This window comes from Populus euphratica, unplaced genomic scaffold, assembly GCF_000495115.2.
Source record: "Populus euphratica unplaced genomic scaffold, PopEup_1.0 scaffold2248.1, whole genome shotgun sequence".
NCBI classification, from domain to species: Eukaryota; Viridiplantae; Streptophyta; class Magnoliopsida; order Malpighiales; family Salicaceae; genus Populus; species Populus euphratica.
The window spans coordinates 2446-20275 of NW_011502077.1; the positions used below are offsets into that span (position 1 = coordinate 2446).

Below are 17830 nucleotides of genomic sequence, written 5' to 3' on the forward strand. Positions count from 1 at the left end.
ATAAATCAACCCCGCGTTTGTGTTCGTCAAACTCAATTTTGTATGCATGTTTCCCCTTGCTAGGATAAAAGTCTAAAGTTGAATAAATGAGATATGTTTCTTAGCCAAAAATGCCCATTTCGTCTACCCAATAAATCAAAGCCGCGTTTGTGCTCGTCAAACTCAATTTTGAATGCATGTTTCCCCTTGCTAGGATCTTTTTTAATTCCTTACTGTGATGCGCCATGGACGGTCGAGGGTCTTCACCAACTGCCTTGCTAGGATCTTTATTAATTCCTTACTGTGATGCGCCATGGACGGTCGAGGGTCTTCACCTACTGCCAGAACTGTTCAAATGTTCATGCCAAGGTTTTTAGCTTGAATGTACCTGCTGACTAAGGCAGTTCTCGCGTCCATAAACGCCCCTTTTTATTTTATTTTATTTGATGATCAGAGTATTCTTGTCTTGTGCCAGTTCAGGCATATCAAATTGAGTTTCTTTTGATCCAACAGGCAAACATTCATGCATCCATTAAGATTGAGAAAAGAAATCATAGGGAAAATAGGCTTTCATGGACAGATCTTGGAGTTGAACTGTAAATGACAAGGTAGGAAGCATGTCCATTTCCTAATTAGGTCAAATATTCTCGAGATTTATAACTCCAAAGCTATTCTTTATTATTGTTAGACCGAACTACATTGTTCAAGAAATGGGAAAGGATACATTCCATATGCAATCCCAAATGAAACAACTTGGCCATTTATACCATTTTGTATGTATGTGCACAAGTGTTTGTGTTAACTATTGTATGTTAATGGATTAATTTACTTAATTACATATCCGGGGGAGCTATAAATGGGATTTTATAAAATTTATCTTAGTCAAACTTGACCGTTATTTAACTCGGTTTAGGATATGATTATTAAATCATGTATCATATTAATTTAAGTTAATTATTTTATCAAAATTAATATTATTTATATTTTAAAAAAAATTATAAAAATTGAAACGATGTCATATATCATTCAAGTTTGTTTGTATTAACTTGGTCATGAGTTGATGTACTATTTTACCTGAGTTTAGCTAGGTTAACACTAAAAAAATTTGAAATGAAACTCTTGGAACAGTGCATGATTACTAAGTAGGATAAAAATCAACTTGCACGGTTCAAAATAACAAGTGTCTGCCATTCCACAAGATCTGGAGAGCTCAGCTTACAATCAAATCTGGCTATAACGCGTTTTGCTACTCCATCAACATCTAGAGTGGCAATCTTCCATTAGGGCTAGGCTTTTTGCAGGTTCATTTTTAGTTTTGGGATCCACCTTGATGACGCCAACCAAGTTTGACTGATAACAACAATCACCGTATTTTCCGACCAATCTATGCGAAATAATCAGCTGGCCCTCTAGAATCCATGCGGACAATGAGATGGTCCTTGCTAACACCCAAGGGGGAATGATAGCGATATGTGGCCTTGAAGAAATTATTTTGAAGGAAATTGGTCTCCATCAACTTTGCTGTCAAAGCCCTAGAAAGAAAATAATGGTCTTACCATGCTTGCTATGTATGGTTTAACCACAATATGGAAGACACCATGTTTGACCATCTTTAGCACTCACACGCGGTTAGGAAGTGGTGGCCATTCCTCTGCTTGTGCATCCAGTGGAATGTTTTTTCTTAGCACATGTAAATTTGCAGAAGCCACCGATCAGGAATATATACAGCAAAGTTATAAAACCAAGTCGGTAACTCCATCCTGTTGATCCGAGTAAATATAAAAACTTCATTCTAATTTTTTTTTTTTAAATCATTCCAGTGTTTTTTAACACACCCGGCTCATGTTTAATAGCACTAATACATAGTTAAATTAAATATAGGCTGGGTATAGGACTGCTTAAAACCCCAGTTTCTTCTTGTTTCTAGAATTTATTTCTATTTAAAACCTATAGTTTTCCTTACCATACATGAATTATTTGTCGAGTGGTAATATCGCAAGAAGCAAGACAGGTGAGATGTATCATGTTGGAGTCTCCACTCTCCACATTTTTTTTACCTTACCACAGAAGGAAGGATACTGTTAAAAGGAATCCAAGGGGTTTGAGGATTGCGCATGTGACTTTACTGCTACATGACGGACACATTTTTCATCAGGTTAATGCTGCAAGAATTTGCAATTAGTCGTATCAATAAGACAAAGATTGATTAATTTCCTTACACGTTTTTTCCATTCTAAGCACAGGGAGACGTCTACAGGAACTCATAGCAAGAGGGTAAAGTTTTTTTCATTGAATAAATGAGAAGGCAAATTGTTCATCGCCCTCCGAAGAGGATCACACCCACACCATACTATCTTTTTATTAAAAAGTTGATTGTAAGTGAATTTAAAGAACTTATCAAAGAAAAACATTATTAATTAAAATAATAGGAATTAGATTTGATAGGAAAAAAAACACAAAGAAGGGATTATAAATCATACTTAATTTAAAAAATAATTCCAAATAAAAACATTTCTAGGTCAAAAAATTAGTGATAAAAAGAACATGAATTAAATTTGATAGAAAAAAAGAAAGAAAAGGAGGGAGAAATCACAAAACAAAATCAATTTAAAAAATGACTCAAAACAAAAACAAAATAGTAAGTAAAACAATAAGAATAAAATCTAAAAGATAAAAATAAAATTAAGAGGGATGAAATTGAAAAAACATGCCAATTTTATAAATTATTCAAAATAAAAAAGGGACCTAATATGAAAATAAAAAAAAAATTGAAAGGCTTTTCTTGAATTTTTAAGGGGTTGGTGCAAAAGTCTTGGAGGGGAGAGAGAAGAAAAGTGGAAAAATATATGGTCGTAGGCACCAATTCGTCATGAATGGTGGCACATGCGTTGCCTCATCCGATCAAAGATGCTAAGACCTTTCAAACTTTGTCTAGAAAAACTGTTTGGTGGCTGAACAACATCTTACGCGCTGCCTATTAATGGCATGGACGCACATGCGTCGCACGTGCCAACATAGTTTTTTTTTAATTATATTAAATAAATGTAATTTATGATAGTATTCTTGAATACCTTTGAAATTTACATTGAAAACAAAGTAAAATGACAAAAAAATCATTCGGTGAGAGTGAAATTTTTGTGACATAGTAATTTCACAAAGACTTAATTTTTTTAAATAATGAGTTTTTTTAAGAAAATAAACATCTTTTTTTTCTTTATTATGATACTTTTTTAGATTTTTTCTATTTGGAGAGAATATTTTTTTCTAGTTTATTTTTTTCTATTCAATATTATTAGAGTTTTCTAGCTTTATTATATAAAGGGTTTTAATAAAATTTTAGCAAGTGGAGACATGAATAAATAAAAAATTAACTATTTTAGTTGTCTCCTAATATTTATAGTGTTTTTTTGCATTCAAGGGTTTTGACAAGTGACAAATTTAATATCCTTCACTCTTGTCCATGATAATTAATATTAAAATTTAACAATTTTTAATAGTTATTTTGCTTTACTATGTGTTGTATAACGATCATGACTAAAAGCTGTTGTATAATATAATGTACTTATACTTATATTATACATGACATGGTATGGAGATTCCCTATTAGAAAAACAAATTTTTAAAAATTAGTGTGTTGTTTTTTCTATGCTAATTGTTATTATTTGAAATTCTAGTTGTGAGACTCGCAATGAGACGATTCATTCAAATATATCGTGTTAGTAATTCATAATAAGATGACTCATACCAAGATGATAAATACCTTTAATGGAGTGATCCATGTACAAAATAATGTTCTTGATAAATGATAGCTTTTAATTGAATACTGAACTCGAGGGCAAGTTCCTTCCAACCTGAAAAGATTGATGTAATAGTTTTTTTAAGAAAATATACACTTTTTTATTTTTGTTTTTCTATTTCTTATTATAATGCTTTTTTATTTTTTTTCTCTATTTGAAGAGAAATTTTTTCACTTGGTGTTATTAGAATTTTCTAGTTTTTCTATATAAATAGTTATAATAACCTTTTGAAAAATACAAATATAAATAAAAAAAAATTAATATTTTGGTTGTCTCCCTGTATCTTTAGTGTCTTTGATCTTTTCAAGGGTCTTGACATGTAGTAAATTTTGTTACTCTTTGCTTACATCTACGTTATTCAATAATTTTTTATGATTATTTTGCTTTGCCATGTGTTGTACAACAATTATGGCTGAAAAATATTGCATAATAGAACATGCTTGTATATAAAAAAATGAAGAGATTCCCTCTTAAAAAAATAGCATCTAGAAATTTATGTATTGTTTTTGTTTGCATCAATTTTTTGTCATTTAAAATCTTGTTTGTAGAACTAGACGAGTTCGTTTTAATCTAGAAAAACTAATGTAATAGCTTGTTTTAGAAAATATATATATTTTTTATTTTTACTCCAATTTTTTTTCTATTTGAACAAAAACTAATTTTTTAGTTTATTTTTTTATTCAGTATCACTAGGGTTTTTTATTTTTTTTTATATAAAATGTTGTAATATCATTTTAGCAAGCGAAGACATGCAAAACAAAAATTGAATATTTTGATTGTATTTTCATTTTTTATAAAAAATTTTCTCTAAAAATTTTAATATATAACTCGTTCGTCAGTTTCATCAAGTTCTTTTCTTTTCAATGCGATTATTGTGAAGTTTCTTTCCTAAGAACAATGATTATGTTATCTAAACGTCATTACCTGACATCATAGGTTTTTTGTATATTCATATACCTGTCTTTCTGTCAATAGTGACATACAACCTCTACAAGTGATTATTTATATAACGGGTAATGGCTCACTTTAGGACAGAAGTTAACAGACCCAACACTCATAGAGGGTGGGAGAAAAAATCCCTCTGTGTGTCTCCACGTTCTTTCTTCACAGCAATCCGCCAGAATTCAGCTTTAAAGCAGTTGGTTTTTGTTTTTGTTGCTTCTGTAAAACTGTCACATACTCTAGAATTCTGGTGAGTCTAGAACTGAATACATCAAGAGAGCTTGAAACAACTTAACTTGTTTAAATCTGTCTCTAAGATGCAAGATATGGGTAGAGAAGATCATCACTCTGATTCAGAGATGTCAGGGAGCGAAAGGTTAGCTTACAGTGGTCCATTGAGTGGACCTCTTAATAAAAGACCAGGAAGAAAGAGTGCAAGGTTTAGCATAGCAGGCACGACCACATCCAAAGATGAACAATACGTGGAGATCACCCTTGATGTCCGAAATGATTCTGTGGCTGTACACAGTGTTAAAGCTGCGAATGGTGTTGAGGAAGATCCTGAGATGGCATTACTTGCCAAAGGTCTAGAGAAAAGATCTGCTTCCAATCTTGTGAGAACTGCTTCAGCAAGAATTAGACAGGTTTCTCATGAAATAAAGCGGTTGGCTTCATTCTCGAAGAGGCCTCCTCCTGGTCGCCTCGACAGGAGTAAATCTGCAGCGGCTCATGCTTTAAAAGGACTTAAGTTTATCAGCAAGACTGATGGTGGGGCAGGATGGGCTGCTGTGGAGAAGCGATTCGATGAAATTACTGCTTCTACTGATGGCTTGCTTCCTCGTGCACGATTCTGTGAATGTATAGGTAATTCTACGTGAATTCACCTCCCTTGTATATATGTTAATGTCTGGACTACATGTAATTTCCTATAGTTAGTTTCGAGTTTTGAAGAATCTTTGTAAATTTGTGCAATGACAGGAATGAAGGAGTCAAAAGACTTTGCAGGAGAGTTGTTTAATGCACTGGCTAGGAAACGGAATATGCACTGTGATTCGATCAGTAAAGCTGAGCTGAGGGAATTCTGGGATCAGATTTCCAATCAAAGTTTTGACTCCAGGCTCCAAACTTTCTTTGACATGTAAATGATCAGAGATTGTCTTTCATTTTAATGAAAAATCCTTCACCACCTTGTATTGATTTTCAAGCTGAAACTTATGCCAAGTGATGTTAAATGCAGGGTGGATAAAGATGCTGATGGTAGAATCACAGAAGAGGAAGTCAGAGAGGTACCGTCTTTTGAATGCCTTACTAAACAATTCTTTGGTTTTACCCCTTCGTCTTGAATCAAAGTATATGCTTTATGTCCGAAAAAGATTTGGGCTATGATAATTCGGAATTTTATATACACAGATCATCACCCTTAGTGCTTCTGCAAATAAACTGTCAAATATCCAGAAGCAAGCTGAGGAATATGCAGCATTGATCATGGAAGAATTGGATCCAGAAAATCATGGATACATCTTGGTAATAAACCACAAGTTGAAATCATTATTATTGTGTTGAGGGTCTGCTGTGCAGGCTGTTGATACTGTCATTAATTATGCATAATTCTTGTTCCAAAAAAAAAAAACAGATAGAGAACCTGGAAATGCTTCTATTGCAAGGATCAAACCACTCTGTAAGAGGAGAAAGCCGAAACCTGAGCCATATGCTAAGCCAGAAGCTTAAGCCTACGTTGGATAGCAACCCGTTAAACAGATGGTGTAGAAGCACAAAATATTTCTTATTAGACAACTGGCAAAGAGTTTGGGTAATGGCTCTGTGGATTGTTGTCATGGCTAGTTTATTTGCATACAAGTATATACAATATCGACGAAGAGAGGCGTATGAGGTAATGGGCCATTGTGTATGCGCGGCCAAGGGAGCAGCAGAGACACTCAAACTGAATATGGCTCTAATTTTACTACCTGTCTGCCGAAACACCCTCACCTGGCTCAGGAACAAGACCAAACTTGGCATTGTGGTTCCTTTTGACGACAATCTCAATTTCCACAAGGTACTATCTAGCATCTACACTTAATGTCTACTACATTGGAAGCAAAAAAAAAAGAGCTAATGGTGGTGTTCATGTTTAGGTGATAGCAGTGGGGATTGCAGTGGGAGTTGGTATCCATGGGATCTCACATTTAGCCTGCGACTTCCCTCGTCTACTTCAAGCAAGTGAAGAAAAGTGGGAGCTTATGCAGCAATTTTTCGGGGATCAACCTTCAAGTTACTGGCATTTTGTCAAGTCCAAGGAAGGAGTAACTGGGATCCTCATGGTAGTGTTGATGGCTATAGCGTTCACACTAGCCACCCCTTGGTTCAGACGTAATAAGCTCAATTTGCCAACATGGCTCAAGAAACTCACTGGTTTTAATGCATTTTGGTATTCTCACCATCTCTTCGTCATCGTCTACACCCTGCTCGTCGTCCATGGTTATTACCTCTACCTGACTCATAAATGGTATAAGAAGACGGTATGTACCTCTCAGTTGTCATACATTCTTTTTCAATACATTGAAATTAGCCCGACTTAAACCTCCAACTCCATTGGCAGACCTGGATGTACTTGGAAGTTCCTGTGATACTTTACGGCAGTGAAAGATTGATTAGAGCACTGAGATCTAGCATCAAGGCTGTTACGATACAAAAAGTAATTAATTTTAACCATTTCAACGCAAACTTTTGTTTCTAAAAGAATCTTAGAAGCTGTGCTAATGTTCTTCTGGTGGTTCTGAAGGTGGCAATTTACCCTGGAAATGTCTTGGCACTGCACATGTCAAAGCCTCAAGGATTTAGATACAAGAGTGGGCAATACATGTTTGTCAACTGTGCTGCTGTCTCTCCATTTGAATGGTTGGTGACTTCAAAATATTGCCACTCCATATTCTGTCCATCTGTAAACACTTCAAAGAATGTTGTTGTCATTGCTTTACTCATGGGAAATCACATGTCTACAGGCACCCATTTTCTATTACTTCAGCCCCTGGAGATGACTACCTCAGTGTGCACATCAGAACTCTCGGTGATTGGACAAGGCAGCTTCGAACAGTGTTCTCAGAGGTTTGTTTTCTGACGAGTGCATCTGTCATTCTTCTAGATAACAAAGCTATACTACATAGTATCTTGTTCTTGTTCATTCCATGATTCTAAAAGATACTTTAAAAAAGTAGACTCAAATTAATCTTCTCGCTGACTTTTTTTTAACCATATGTTTCCATTGAACTTTCAGTGCCGCTAATTGTGGCTAATTGCCTGATGCATTTCTTAATTTTGCCAGGTATGTCAGCCACCTCCTGATGGGAAGAGTGGACTTCTCAGAGCTGATTGCATCCAAGGACACAACCCAAAGTAAGCTTTAATTTTTAACCGGAGAAATGATATTTTCTGCTCACGTATAAATGCTGGGAAAAGAAAAATATTAACGAGGTTCATGAATGATGATATTATAAACATTTCAAAGAAAGGAATCCCTGTAGAGGGCTAGGATATCTTGGTTTGCAAATACTTTACAAGCATTACATTAGGTCAAACATCTCATTCCAGAGCGAATATTAGGTGGTGGGATACGACAACCTCAGTGCTGTTTACCTACCTTAGTAGAGCAAGTGCTTGCATCACTTTCTGTGTGTCTTGGCTACTTGCTGGTATGACCTTTGTTTTCATCCAAGCACTCTATCAAGGGCTGCTAGATGATCTAGCTTACTTTCATAAATATAGAGCAGTGGAGTACAGTTATAGTCTACTGTTTGTAGCCTAACTTGCAAAAGGCATCAGTGGAAGGAAAACAACCGAGTAAATGAGAGGACCACCAGACCAATCATGGTTGGTTTCACTTGGAATATGTTTTCCTTTAGCTTTTCTATTATTTGTACCTCCAATCCTGCTTCGGATTGAAAGTATGAGATGCTGTCCATTTCAGAGTTATCTCTTGCATCATTTCTCTTTACCACACCAGAATACAAGATAATTTAATTAGCAATATCATTGACAAAAGAGAGAGCAAGTTTACCGTGTTATTCAACAAATTCAAGTCTGAAAAATACTTGTCCATGCACTTAATTAGTCCAGCCACGAACAGCCAACTGTGTTTACAAAGATTCTGTGCGTCCAAAATCCAAGTGACTACACATTATTATACGCTGAGTGGATAATTACAGATGAGATGAATCTTGTCATCAAGGACAGCTTGTCACATCATTGAAAAAGACATGTGATTAACGTCCACCCACAAGATGTGGATGTGCAAGCATGGCCTGCAAATTTTACTTTATCGTGTGGCTTTTCTCTAGCCAAAATGATGTCTGCCTTGAAAAAAATGTTTCTCGTTTAGGTTGTACACAGTGATGTATTGATTTTTTATCCCATGAACAGTTTGCCAAGAGTCTTGATTGACGGGCCATATGGAGCACCAGCACAGGACTACAAAAAATATGAGGTCGTATTGCTTGTTGGTCTAGGAATTGGAGCAACCCCAATGATCAGCATTGTGAAGGACATAGTGAGTAACATTAGGGCGATCGAGGAAGAAGAAAATGCAGTAGAAAATGGTACTGGTGGACTAGGCAATAGCCCATCAACTAAAATCCCAAGTCCTAATACGCAAAAAAGAAAAGAAAACTTCAAGACAAGGCGAGCATACTTCTATTGGGTGACAAGAGAGCAAGGGTCCTTTGACTGGTTTAAAGGGGTGATGAATGAGGTGGCTGAGCAAGACCATAACCATGTTATAGAGCTTCACAACTATTGTACCAGTGTTTATGAAGAGGGTGACGCAAGGTCTGCTCTAATTGCCATGCTTCAATCCATAAATCATGCCAAGAATGGTGTGGACATCGTCTCTGGCACACGAGTCAAGTCTCACTTCGCCAAGCCTGATTGGCGTAATGTCTACAAGCGCACTGCGCTTAACCACCCTGATTCTAGAGTTGGTAAGAGCACCTCTCTAATCCTATAGTTTATTATGTGTTGTTTTTGCCAAGATCCAGCACTAAATCTTCCATATTGCTTGAACTAGTTCAGAGTTTTTGCATATTCAAGTCCTTCGCTCTTAAGAGTAAAAATCTTCTCTGTGCTTGAAAAGTAATCTTTCTTTACACTGTCACTTCCTCAAAAAGAAGATGAAAAAGGTATATTAATGTGAAAGCAGGTGCTTTTACTGGGTCCAGGTTAGAAATTTGAGAGATACTGGTACCAGAAAAGAAAGATATGGGCAGACTATTGTTTTTGCTGAGGACAAATCAAATCCTTCCCACAGGATCCATGCCATGCATTATTCATCACTTCTAGAAATGAAAATTGAGATATCTGTGTGTATTCACAATTGCAGGAGTGTTTTACTGCGGGGCACCAGCATTGACAAAAGAGCTGCGCCAACTAGCCTTAGATTTCTCTCACAAGACCAGCACCAAGTTTGATTTTCACAAAGAAAACTTCTAACTAAGCTTCGATGGATAAAAAAGAGCAGAAACACGCAAGACTAGTCCTCTCGAGCTCAATCCACTCTGATCGCACTATCCCTCACGTCCAAAGATTTTGGCCCACCTGCAATTTGACCATAATGTTTGTCATAATGCTTTCTTTATCAAGTCTGCTCCAGGACCATGAATAGAATATCGATGTATAAAGATAGTGCTATGGTAGATGGGGGAGCACCCACCATAAAAGTTGGGAAATATAAGAAAATTGCGTGAGCATGACGAAATGCCATGCTTATTACTAACCTATCTCTATACACAAGGGAAGTAAATGTGAGCTTCTTCTTTTTTTGGATAGAAGAGTGAACTTATTTTAATAAGATTGATTAGTAGTATGTAATGATACCAGCCATTTCTGATTTAATAACTTCCTTGAATGATTAGTTTTCCTGCTATTCAATCATTATATTTTCTAGAGTTAATAAATCCAGCCTTTCTCCATCCAGCTTCCCTCTTAACTCAAATTAAGTATAAAAAAGATTTATTTTGGAGTTAACCCAATCTAATCTAATTAATCATATTAAAACCCGATTTAATTTAAAAAAAAACAAAAAAAAATATAATAATGTTATTTTTATTAATCCAAGTTTACCGGCTCAACGAGTAACTCAAACCAGGTTTATTATCTATGATATTTTCTTGCTGTCTCATCCAGAATTGAACTTTCCCATCAACGTCCTGGACATTTTAAAGCATAATCAAACAGACATGTCCAATACCATAGCTGCTTCTATATACAACAGCAAAGACTTGGTAGTGAGGCTCCTGTCATCTCCCAAAACAATCAAGGGATAATAATTAGTACTGCATCATAAAAATTCGTATTAAGTTTCGAGCAGAGATGAAACTGAGAAGGTATGCATGTTCTACACCAGCACAAACAAAGAAATGCGTTCATGAGTTCTGACAGCTTGGATCATAGAACGAGAATTTAATTAATAAGCCATAAAATACACGCAGTGTATTGCAGGATATTGGCGAAATGGAGCCTGAGCGTATGGGAGAACCTTAAGTTGCTCCTTATTTTCAGCCTACATAACATGGTTATGAACCTTGGCTCTACCCACAACTCGAGACAAGATGCGGGTGATGGATTAAGCAAGTAAAGTCACAAGCTAAAGAGTTGATAGGGTCAATTGTTTTTGTTTAATGGTGTTGTTTTAAATTAAAAGTTAAAAAAAAAAACAATATCATTTAAAAAAATTAAAAAAATAAAAGTCGTTGGATTTTAACTAAGTTGTGAATTGACCCACTGAATCACTTAAATTAAAAAAAATAAGTGAAGTTGAAGAGAAAACTTTGGGAAATTAACTTATTTAATTAGTCATTACTACATGGTGAAAGGATATCTACGGTATTCCAAAAGAAAAAACCAATTCCTTTTATTTCACATCTGTTTTGAATATTAGTGATTAAAGATTTATATGGGATATAAATATTTTTTTCAATTTTTTTCAAAATCCAAAAAAAAAAGTCATGCATAAAGGGGTATTTTAGTCCTTTACACCAATTTTTTTTAATTAATTTCAATATCATTAAGGGCACTTTCAATCTTTTGGTTTGATAAATTATTTTTTAATATAAAAAATTAATGGTGTGTGCGATGCACGTGTTTACATACTCTAAATAACATATGCAACACCTTTTAGTGTTTAAAATTATTATTTTATTGTATCATTGGATATGTTATCACGTTCTCTTCTTGATATTGTGACGCATATTAGTGGAGGTGAGATGTTTTGTCGCTAATGATCCGTTTTAGGTTTTTTTTTCTCTACTTCCTAGCAAAATAGAGGTTGATCCTTTTTTTTCTGCTATTTCAACTTTAATTCTTGTTATTTTAATTTTAATTTTTTTTTCTTTTATAAAATTTTTATTTGTTTTTAATTTTATTTTTCAATTCTATATTTTTATATATTATTTTTTTCAATATGATTTTTATTCTTTTGATTTTTGATTTTTTTCCTTAATCTTTTTATAGAACTTTTGATAGTTTTTAATTTCATTATTCAATCCAGATTTATAATAAATTATCTTTTACAATTTGATCATAATTTTTTTATTTTTTTTTGTTAAAGCTTTATTAATTTCAATTTTACACTCAAATAAAAGATTATTGTTGCTTCTAATTTATTTTTTATTTTGATTTTAACTTTTATTCTTTTAATTGTTATTTTTTTTATTTTGAATCTTTGTGTATGATTTATTTTTAGTTTTATCATTCAACATTTCATTTATTGGGGAGTAGATTTCATAATTTTTCCATGAATGATGCTTTCAATTTGATGACTTGAATCATGTGTTTTAAAAGTTATCAAGGGTTAGTATCTTTTTATAGCTTTTTTTTTAATTTCATCATTCATCATTTTTTTTTAAAAAGCCTTTGTAATTTTTTTTAATTTTTTTTATATCAAATTATCTCGAACTCATAACTTAAGATGCAGGTTTAATGGATTAATCTAGATTAACTTGCTTTTTAATATACAAATTACATTTATATCATACTAGCTTTGGTTAACTTGTTCCATTTTTTTTACCCCACTTAATCCTTCCATATTTAATTATTTGAAAATTGAATAATATTGTTTTCCTCTCTTCAATAAACGATTTTTTTTAATGATCATAATAATTTTTTAATCTTTTTATATGTAATTAGCTGAAAAATAAATAACATTGTTTTTCTACTATTAGATAAAGATATTTTTTCCAGTTATTATAATCATTTCTTTAATTTTTATTCATTTTTTATCATTTTTTTATTTGTTTAAATAAAAACAGTTTATATAGCTGATAGGGATTTTCTTGAAAAAAAAAACAAAGCCGATTGTGGTGCTAAATTTAATGAGAAAAATAGAGGAGACGGGTCCCAGCATATTTTAGTATGTTTTATAATTGAAGGATGTTGGAATATCAGCCTCTTCCCCAGGAACAACGATGCTCTCCCACGGTAAGAAGAACCTTATTTTTCATTTATGTTTCCTTTTGAGCCTCTTGAAGTTGGGCTTCATTAACTTGCTTGAAGTCAAGCTTTGGTCTATTGCATTGGTGGGCTGGAATGATTTTGCAGAGATTTTTTTTGAGTGGTAATTCTCAATTGTGTTTTGAATATATCTTGCAGAGACAAGGTATGGGAAATGATTTTCAATTATCATTGAAAAATAAAATACAAAGCACTCAAAAGAATCTATTTCCTCTTGAACTTGTGATAGTCCAATTCCAGAGGTTACAATTGTCGATGCCCCAAGCTCTATCTTCTTAATATTATTGAAAGTGTCTGCAGTAGATCGACCTCTGTCATCCTCCATTGCTGCCTCAAGCTGTATCTCTTGATTATGGGTTGCTTCTAGAGCTGGTGACCTTATAGGTCGGTCCAGAGTTGATCACTATGCTTTGTATGATCTTGAATATATCATCATCATCTTCAGCAACTTCAAAAACTTCTAGACACGGGTAACAATAGACCAAAAGGTTGCAAGTGATCGCTGAGAATGTTGTTTGTGATCTTTTTTTAGTGATTTATTTGTGTATAAAATTTAGTTGCAAGTGATCACTTGGAATATTTTTAACATCAAAGAAAAAGGTATACAGTTTTTTTTTTTTACTTACATAGTATTTCTCAGAATGAATTCCAAACAAGATTTTGTTTATAGATCACTGTATAAAAAATTCATCTAAGTGATGTAGGAAATTTTGAATATTTGGATGCGGATTTATTGCAGATGTTTATGAACCAGATGGATAGGTTCAAGTTCAAGAATATACTGTTTATTTAACAAAAATGATCATAACTTTTGATTCAGAGTTGAATGTTGCAAATGTTTATGAACCAGATATATAGGTTCAAGTTCAAGAAATAGTATATAGCCGCGCTAAACTGTTTATTTAACAAATATGATCATAACTTTTGATTCAGAGTTGAATTGCGTTTAAATTTTGCTAGTAGATTCTGTAGGTTTTGTTTTATAGAGGGTCAGCTTACTTTTTTAGCTCAGGTTCGGAAAAGCTCTTCAAAAAGAATCCAAGAGATGGTGATTTGGTCAGTTTTGTTATTTTCCTCTTTAATTTTGGATTTCCAGCTTTAATTTTAGATTTTGTTTTATTTCTCATGTATGTTGATTTTCTGTTTTTGTAAAGGGTGGTTATCTTTTTTTTGACAATTGGATAATAATTATTGAATAAAAAAAATTGTTAGGGTTCTTGTTTTGGACTGGTTAAATTTTGTCTCCCTTTGTTCTTTGATTTCTAGTCATATTATTTTCGGCTGCATAGCTATTATTCTTGAGCAAATTGTGTGCTTTTAACTATAGAAAACACACAGAAATAGGTATGTACTTGGCTCACATGTCATGTAATGACTTACAATGTTCTGATTACTGACTCTGAATATGTTAAAAGTCAGTCGGAGTCACATTCTGAATGCCGGATGCTTTGACCTCCAAGGCAGCGGCAGATTTTATTTTCCTTACTAGTTTATCTACCATTTCCTCATCACCAAGCTCAAACGCTGCATCGGCAATCTTTACCACCCCTGGGTTCTGGCTATTAAGTACAGAGAAAACAGCTGCAGCCTCATCGCCAGTATTGATGAAAAAGTGGAGCAGACCTTGAGGAACCACAAAAACTTCTCCTGGCTTGAGAGTTTTTGAGAACAGTTTGCTTTGAGTGTCGAAAAAGCCAGCAAACACCACGCCTGTGCTAACGAAGAATATCTCGGATGCTCTTGGATGGGAATGAGGCATGGTCAAACCATCAACGTCAAGGTCAGTCCTGGCTATTGAGAGGCCGAGAGTGTTGAGACCTGGGAAATCCGCAGCCATGTCAAGGGTAAGTGATGAACGGAAGAAATTGCCTGTGTCACCAGGATGACTCAGTTTTGATGACTTGAAATCTGAAGCAACGATGCTGTTTGGATTCTTGCAAGGGAAGCCATTGATGAAGACAGTTTGCTTGCCTGTAGTAGCTGTTGGGCAAGTATCCTGAAGATTATCGCTATCTGCCAAGCAGATAGTGATGCAAGGGCACAAGAAAATGCAGAAGAAAAGTGTGAATTTCATCCTGGTTTCTTATCGTGGAGTTAGTGAATGTTTTTCTTTGTTTTATACGCAGTTTTTAGAGGTTGCAAGAAATACAAGTCATTTTTTCGAGGCTTGGAGTTCACTTCTGGATCTCAAATGGATTAACCTGTAAGAAGGGCATTGCTTAGAAGAAAGATTAGTCAGCTGGATTTCCTGAATTCTTAATATACAAACCAAGATGGTTCCCCACTGTTTCTACTGTTTAATCTCTGAGTCACTAACAAATAACTACGTATGTATTTGAATTTCCTGCGTAAGCAACCTTTCTTGCCATTGCAGCAAGGCAAAGTAGCTCTACTGAATGCAACCCATGACCTAGGGGTTTTGACAGCAAATTGTGATTAAATAATCTGGCAATTTTCGCTAGTTTAATTTCAAAAAGATGCCCTGCCAATTACCAAACACTCGTCCGTTCTTTTCCTATATAAACATGCACGCTGTTCAACATAGCCATGGGCCTCTCCAACTCAAACGCGCCGATTCACTAGTCGCCATGGGTCATCTCCTTCCATGCCCTGTCCTTTCTTTTCAAGCAAATAATCATTCTTCCCATCACCAAGAACCACGTTATAACATGTACAGCAATAATGGAATGGATATCCTGTCCTACACAGCAAGAACTAGAGAAAATCTTTGGCCAGCCAGAAGAATCGAACTAGCAAAATAACAAGGTGAGAAAATAGGTGGTGGGTGCATATAAAATTCAATAGGGTCTACAGTCGTTGATTTTCTTTCCCAAGCCAAAAGTAGAATGGTGGCAGGGAAGAAAATTCATCAATAAGTTGTGCAAATTCATTAAAACAGTTTCATAAACGTCAACTAGCCTGACCATTATAGCATTGGAAATACTACATTCCTTCAATGGATTCAATTGTTGTTCTTGTCCTACAAACAAACTTTGGTTGTGCACTCATTGGAACTGGTAAGAATCTCCTCATTTTTGTTGTCAGAGTTCTGCAAATATACTTTAGTTGTGCACTCATCGGGACTAGTAAGAATCTCTGAGATGAACTTTATCAAAGAGCAGAGCCCACCCAAGAAATTATGATCAATGATGCCATTGCCTTCTGTGACATGAGCGAAGTCAATAAGTTTAACTTCAGCATCTGAACTCCCTCCTTTTAGCACTTTCTTTTTTCCATACACCATGAGAACGGAACAAGAATTCAAATGGTAGATGGTTTGATCCTCAAACCATGACTTTAGCTCCAATAATTGAGCCAAAATCCCAGAAGAACCACCATAAACGCTTGACGCCAAAGAACAATCAGGGTTCAAATTTGGATCAGTTGGCGAATTGGAAGAAACAAACTTCTTCAGCACCACTCTAACCTCATCCGTGCTAAGATTGTGAACAAGTTTTCTCTCCGGCTTCCACAACCCAGACTCTTCACTTCCGTATAACTGCAACCCAGAAATCCTAAACCCCAAACGCAAACTGCTAGATTTCCTATCTTTCTCAAAGCACCGCTGAATGTAATCCTCAGAAGCTTCAGGGTACCAAGTTCTAGAACCAATCTTAACATCCATAACCGAGGGATGCGAACGACCAGAGACAACATCCTCCAAAACAAGGTGCGGCCGCTGGCTAGACCCATCAGATGCCTCTAATAGCTGAGTCCCGTGAAAAACAGGATGGCTAGATCCATCAGATGCATCTAATAGCTGAGTCCCGTGAAAAACAGGAAAGAATCTTCGGATGTGATCTGGAACCCTCGTGTTCGACGAGAAGGAGGTATAAAACGCAGCCTCTATCGCGCCCCGGTCATCATCCTGAAGAGGCTTGTAGAAACGCCCTGAATCATCAATGAGGGGACCAGGCTGGCCATGACCACCTTGGTGACCCGCAACCTGGTGATCTGGGACCTTAAGCATTATTATATGAGCACTCAATTCTGTCAAAAATCAAGCAAAATACAGAGCATGAAAATTTCTATCATATTATCAAGCGTCTTGTAGACAACAAACTTGTGTACATAAACACAGCACCGACGATAAACTTAAGATCCCGAGTTAAAAAAACATAAATACAGAGTAAAAAATTAGCAAGTTCGAACTCTATAAAGCCCTAAGAGATGGAACTCAAGAAGCAATTGGAAATTGAGAGAGAATTATTATTACCTTTGCAGAGAAGACAGAGCGAGCGTTTGCTGAAATGCTGAAGGTGGTGAGTGGAGAGGGTGAGTTCCTCTGCTCTATCTAGTAAGGGGTGGGTCCAGTTGAAAGGGTAAAAAGAGCCATGACTGTAGCTGGATGGAATCGGGATCTGGGCAGCGTGCGTTGCACAAAATCGGGTACGTGCATGTGTATCAGAAAAGTATACAAAAGGACGGTGGATTAAATATTTTTGAAGTCAAGGTCAACGAATTGAAGAATGGATGGTGCGAGGAGAATTTAGGAAACCTTCTCTATTTGGACCTTTTTTTGGTAAAAGTATCGTAAAGGTGAGGGTTTTTTTTTCTGCGAAAAATAATAACAATAATTGTTTTTAAAATAATTTTTAATTAAAAATATATTG

The 17830-nt window shown here is 35.1% G+C and overlaps 3 protein-coding genes across 4 annotated transcripts; 1 reads left to right on the forward strand and 2 right to left on the reverse strand.

The window, feature by feature from the left end:
• Window positions 1–4791: 4791 nt before the first annotated feature.
• On the forward strand, window positions 4792–10620 carry LOC105118812 (respiratory burst oxidase homolog protein C-like). The gene is made up of 12 exons (XM_011016852.1): window positions 4792–5582; window positions 5697–5856; window positions 5956–6004; window positions 6129–6242; window positions 6352–6774; window positions 6854–7237; window positions 7318–7413; window positions 7501–7616; window positions 7721–7823; window positions 8041–8111; window positions 9135–9691; window positions 10090–10620. Exons 1-12 carry the CDS (start codon window positions 5036–5038, stop codon window positions 10197–10199), a joined length of 2730 nt encoding a protein of 909 aa, XP_011015154.1. The 5' UTR covers window positions 4792–5035; the 3' UTR covers window positions 10200–10620.
• Window positions 10621–13133: 2513 nt separating this feature from the next.
• Window positions 13134–15883, reverse strand: LOC105118813 (germin-like protein subfamily 3 member 4). 2 transcript variants are annotated; one of them, XM_011016854.1, is made up of 2 exons: window positions 14734–15883; window positions 13134–13706 (listed from the first exon to the last, which is right to left on the reverse strand). In XM_011016854.1, exons 1-2 carry the CDS (start codon window positions 15289–15291, stop codon window positions 13668–13670), a joined length of 597 nt encoding a protein of 198 aa, XP_011015156.1. In that variant the 5' UTR covers window positions 15292–15883; the 3' UTR covers window positions 13134–13667. The 2 variants fall into 2 exon arrangements, with proteins under 2 accessions (XP_011015156.1, XP_011015155.1); XM_011016853.1 differs by lacking the exon at window positions 13134–13706 and having other exon boundaries at window positions 14513–15883.
• Window positions 15884–15976: 93 nt separating this feature from the next.
• Window positions 15977–17567, reverse strand: LOC105118814 (inositol polyphosphate multikinase alpha-like). Its single transcript, XM_011016855.1, has 3 exons — window positions 17434–17567; window positions 16969–17207; window positions 15977–16917 (listed from the first exon to the last, which is right to left on the reverse strand). Exons 2-3 carry the CDS (start codon window positions 17185–17187, stop codon window positions 16198–16200), a joined length of 939 nt encoding a protein of 312 aa, XP_011015157.1. The 5' UTR covers window positions 17188–17207; window positions 17434–17567; the 3' UTR covers window positions 15977–16197.
• Between the last annotated feature and the right edge of the window lie 263 nt (window positions 17568–17830).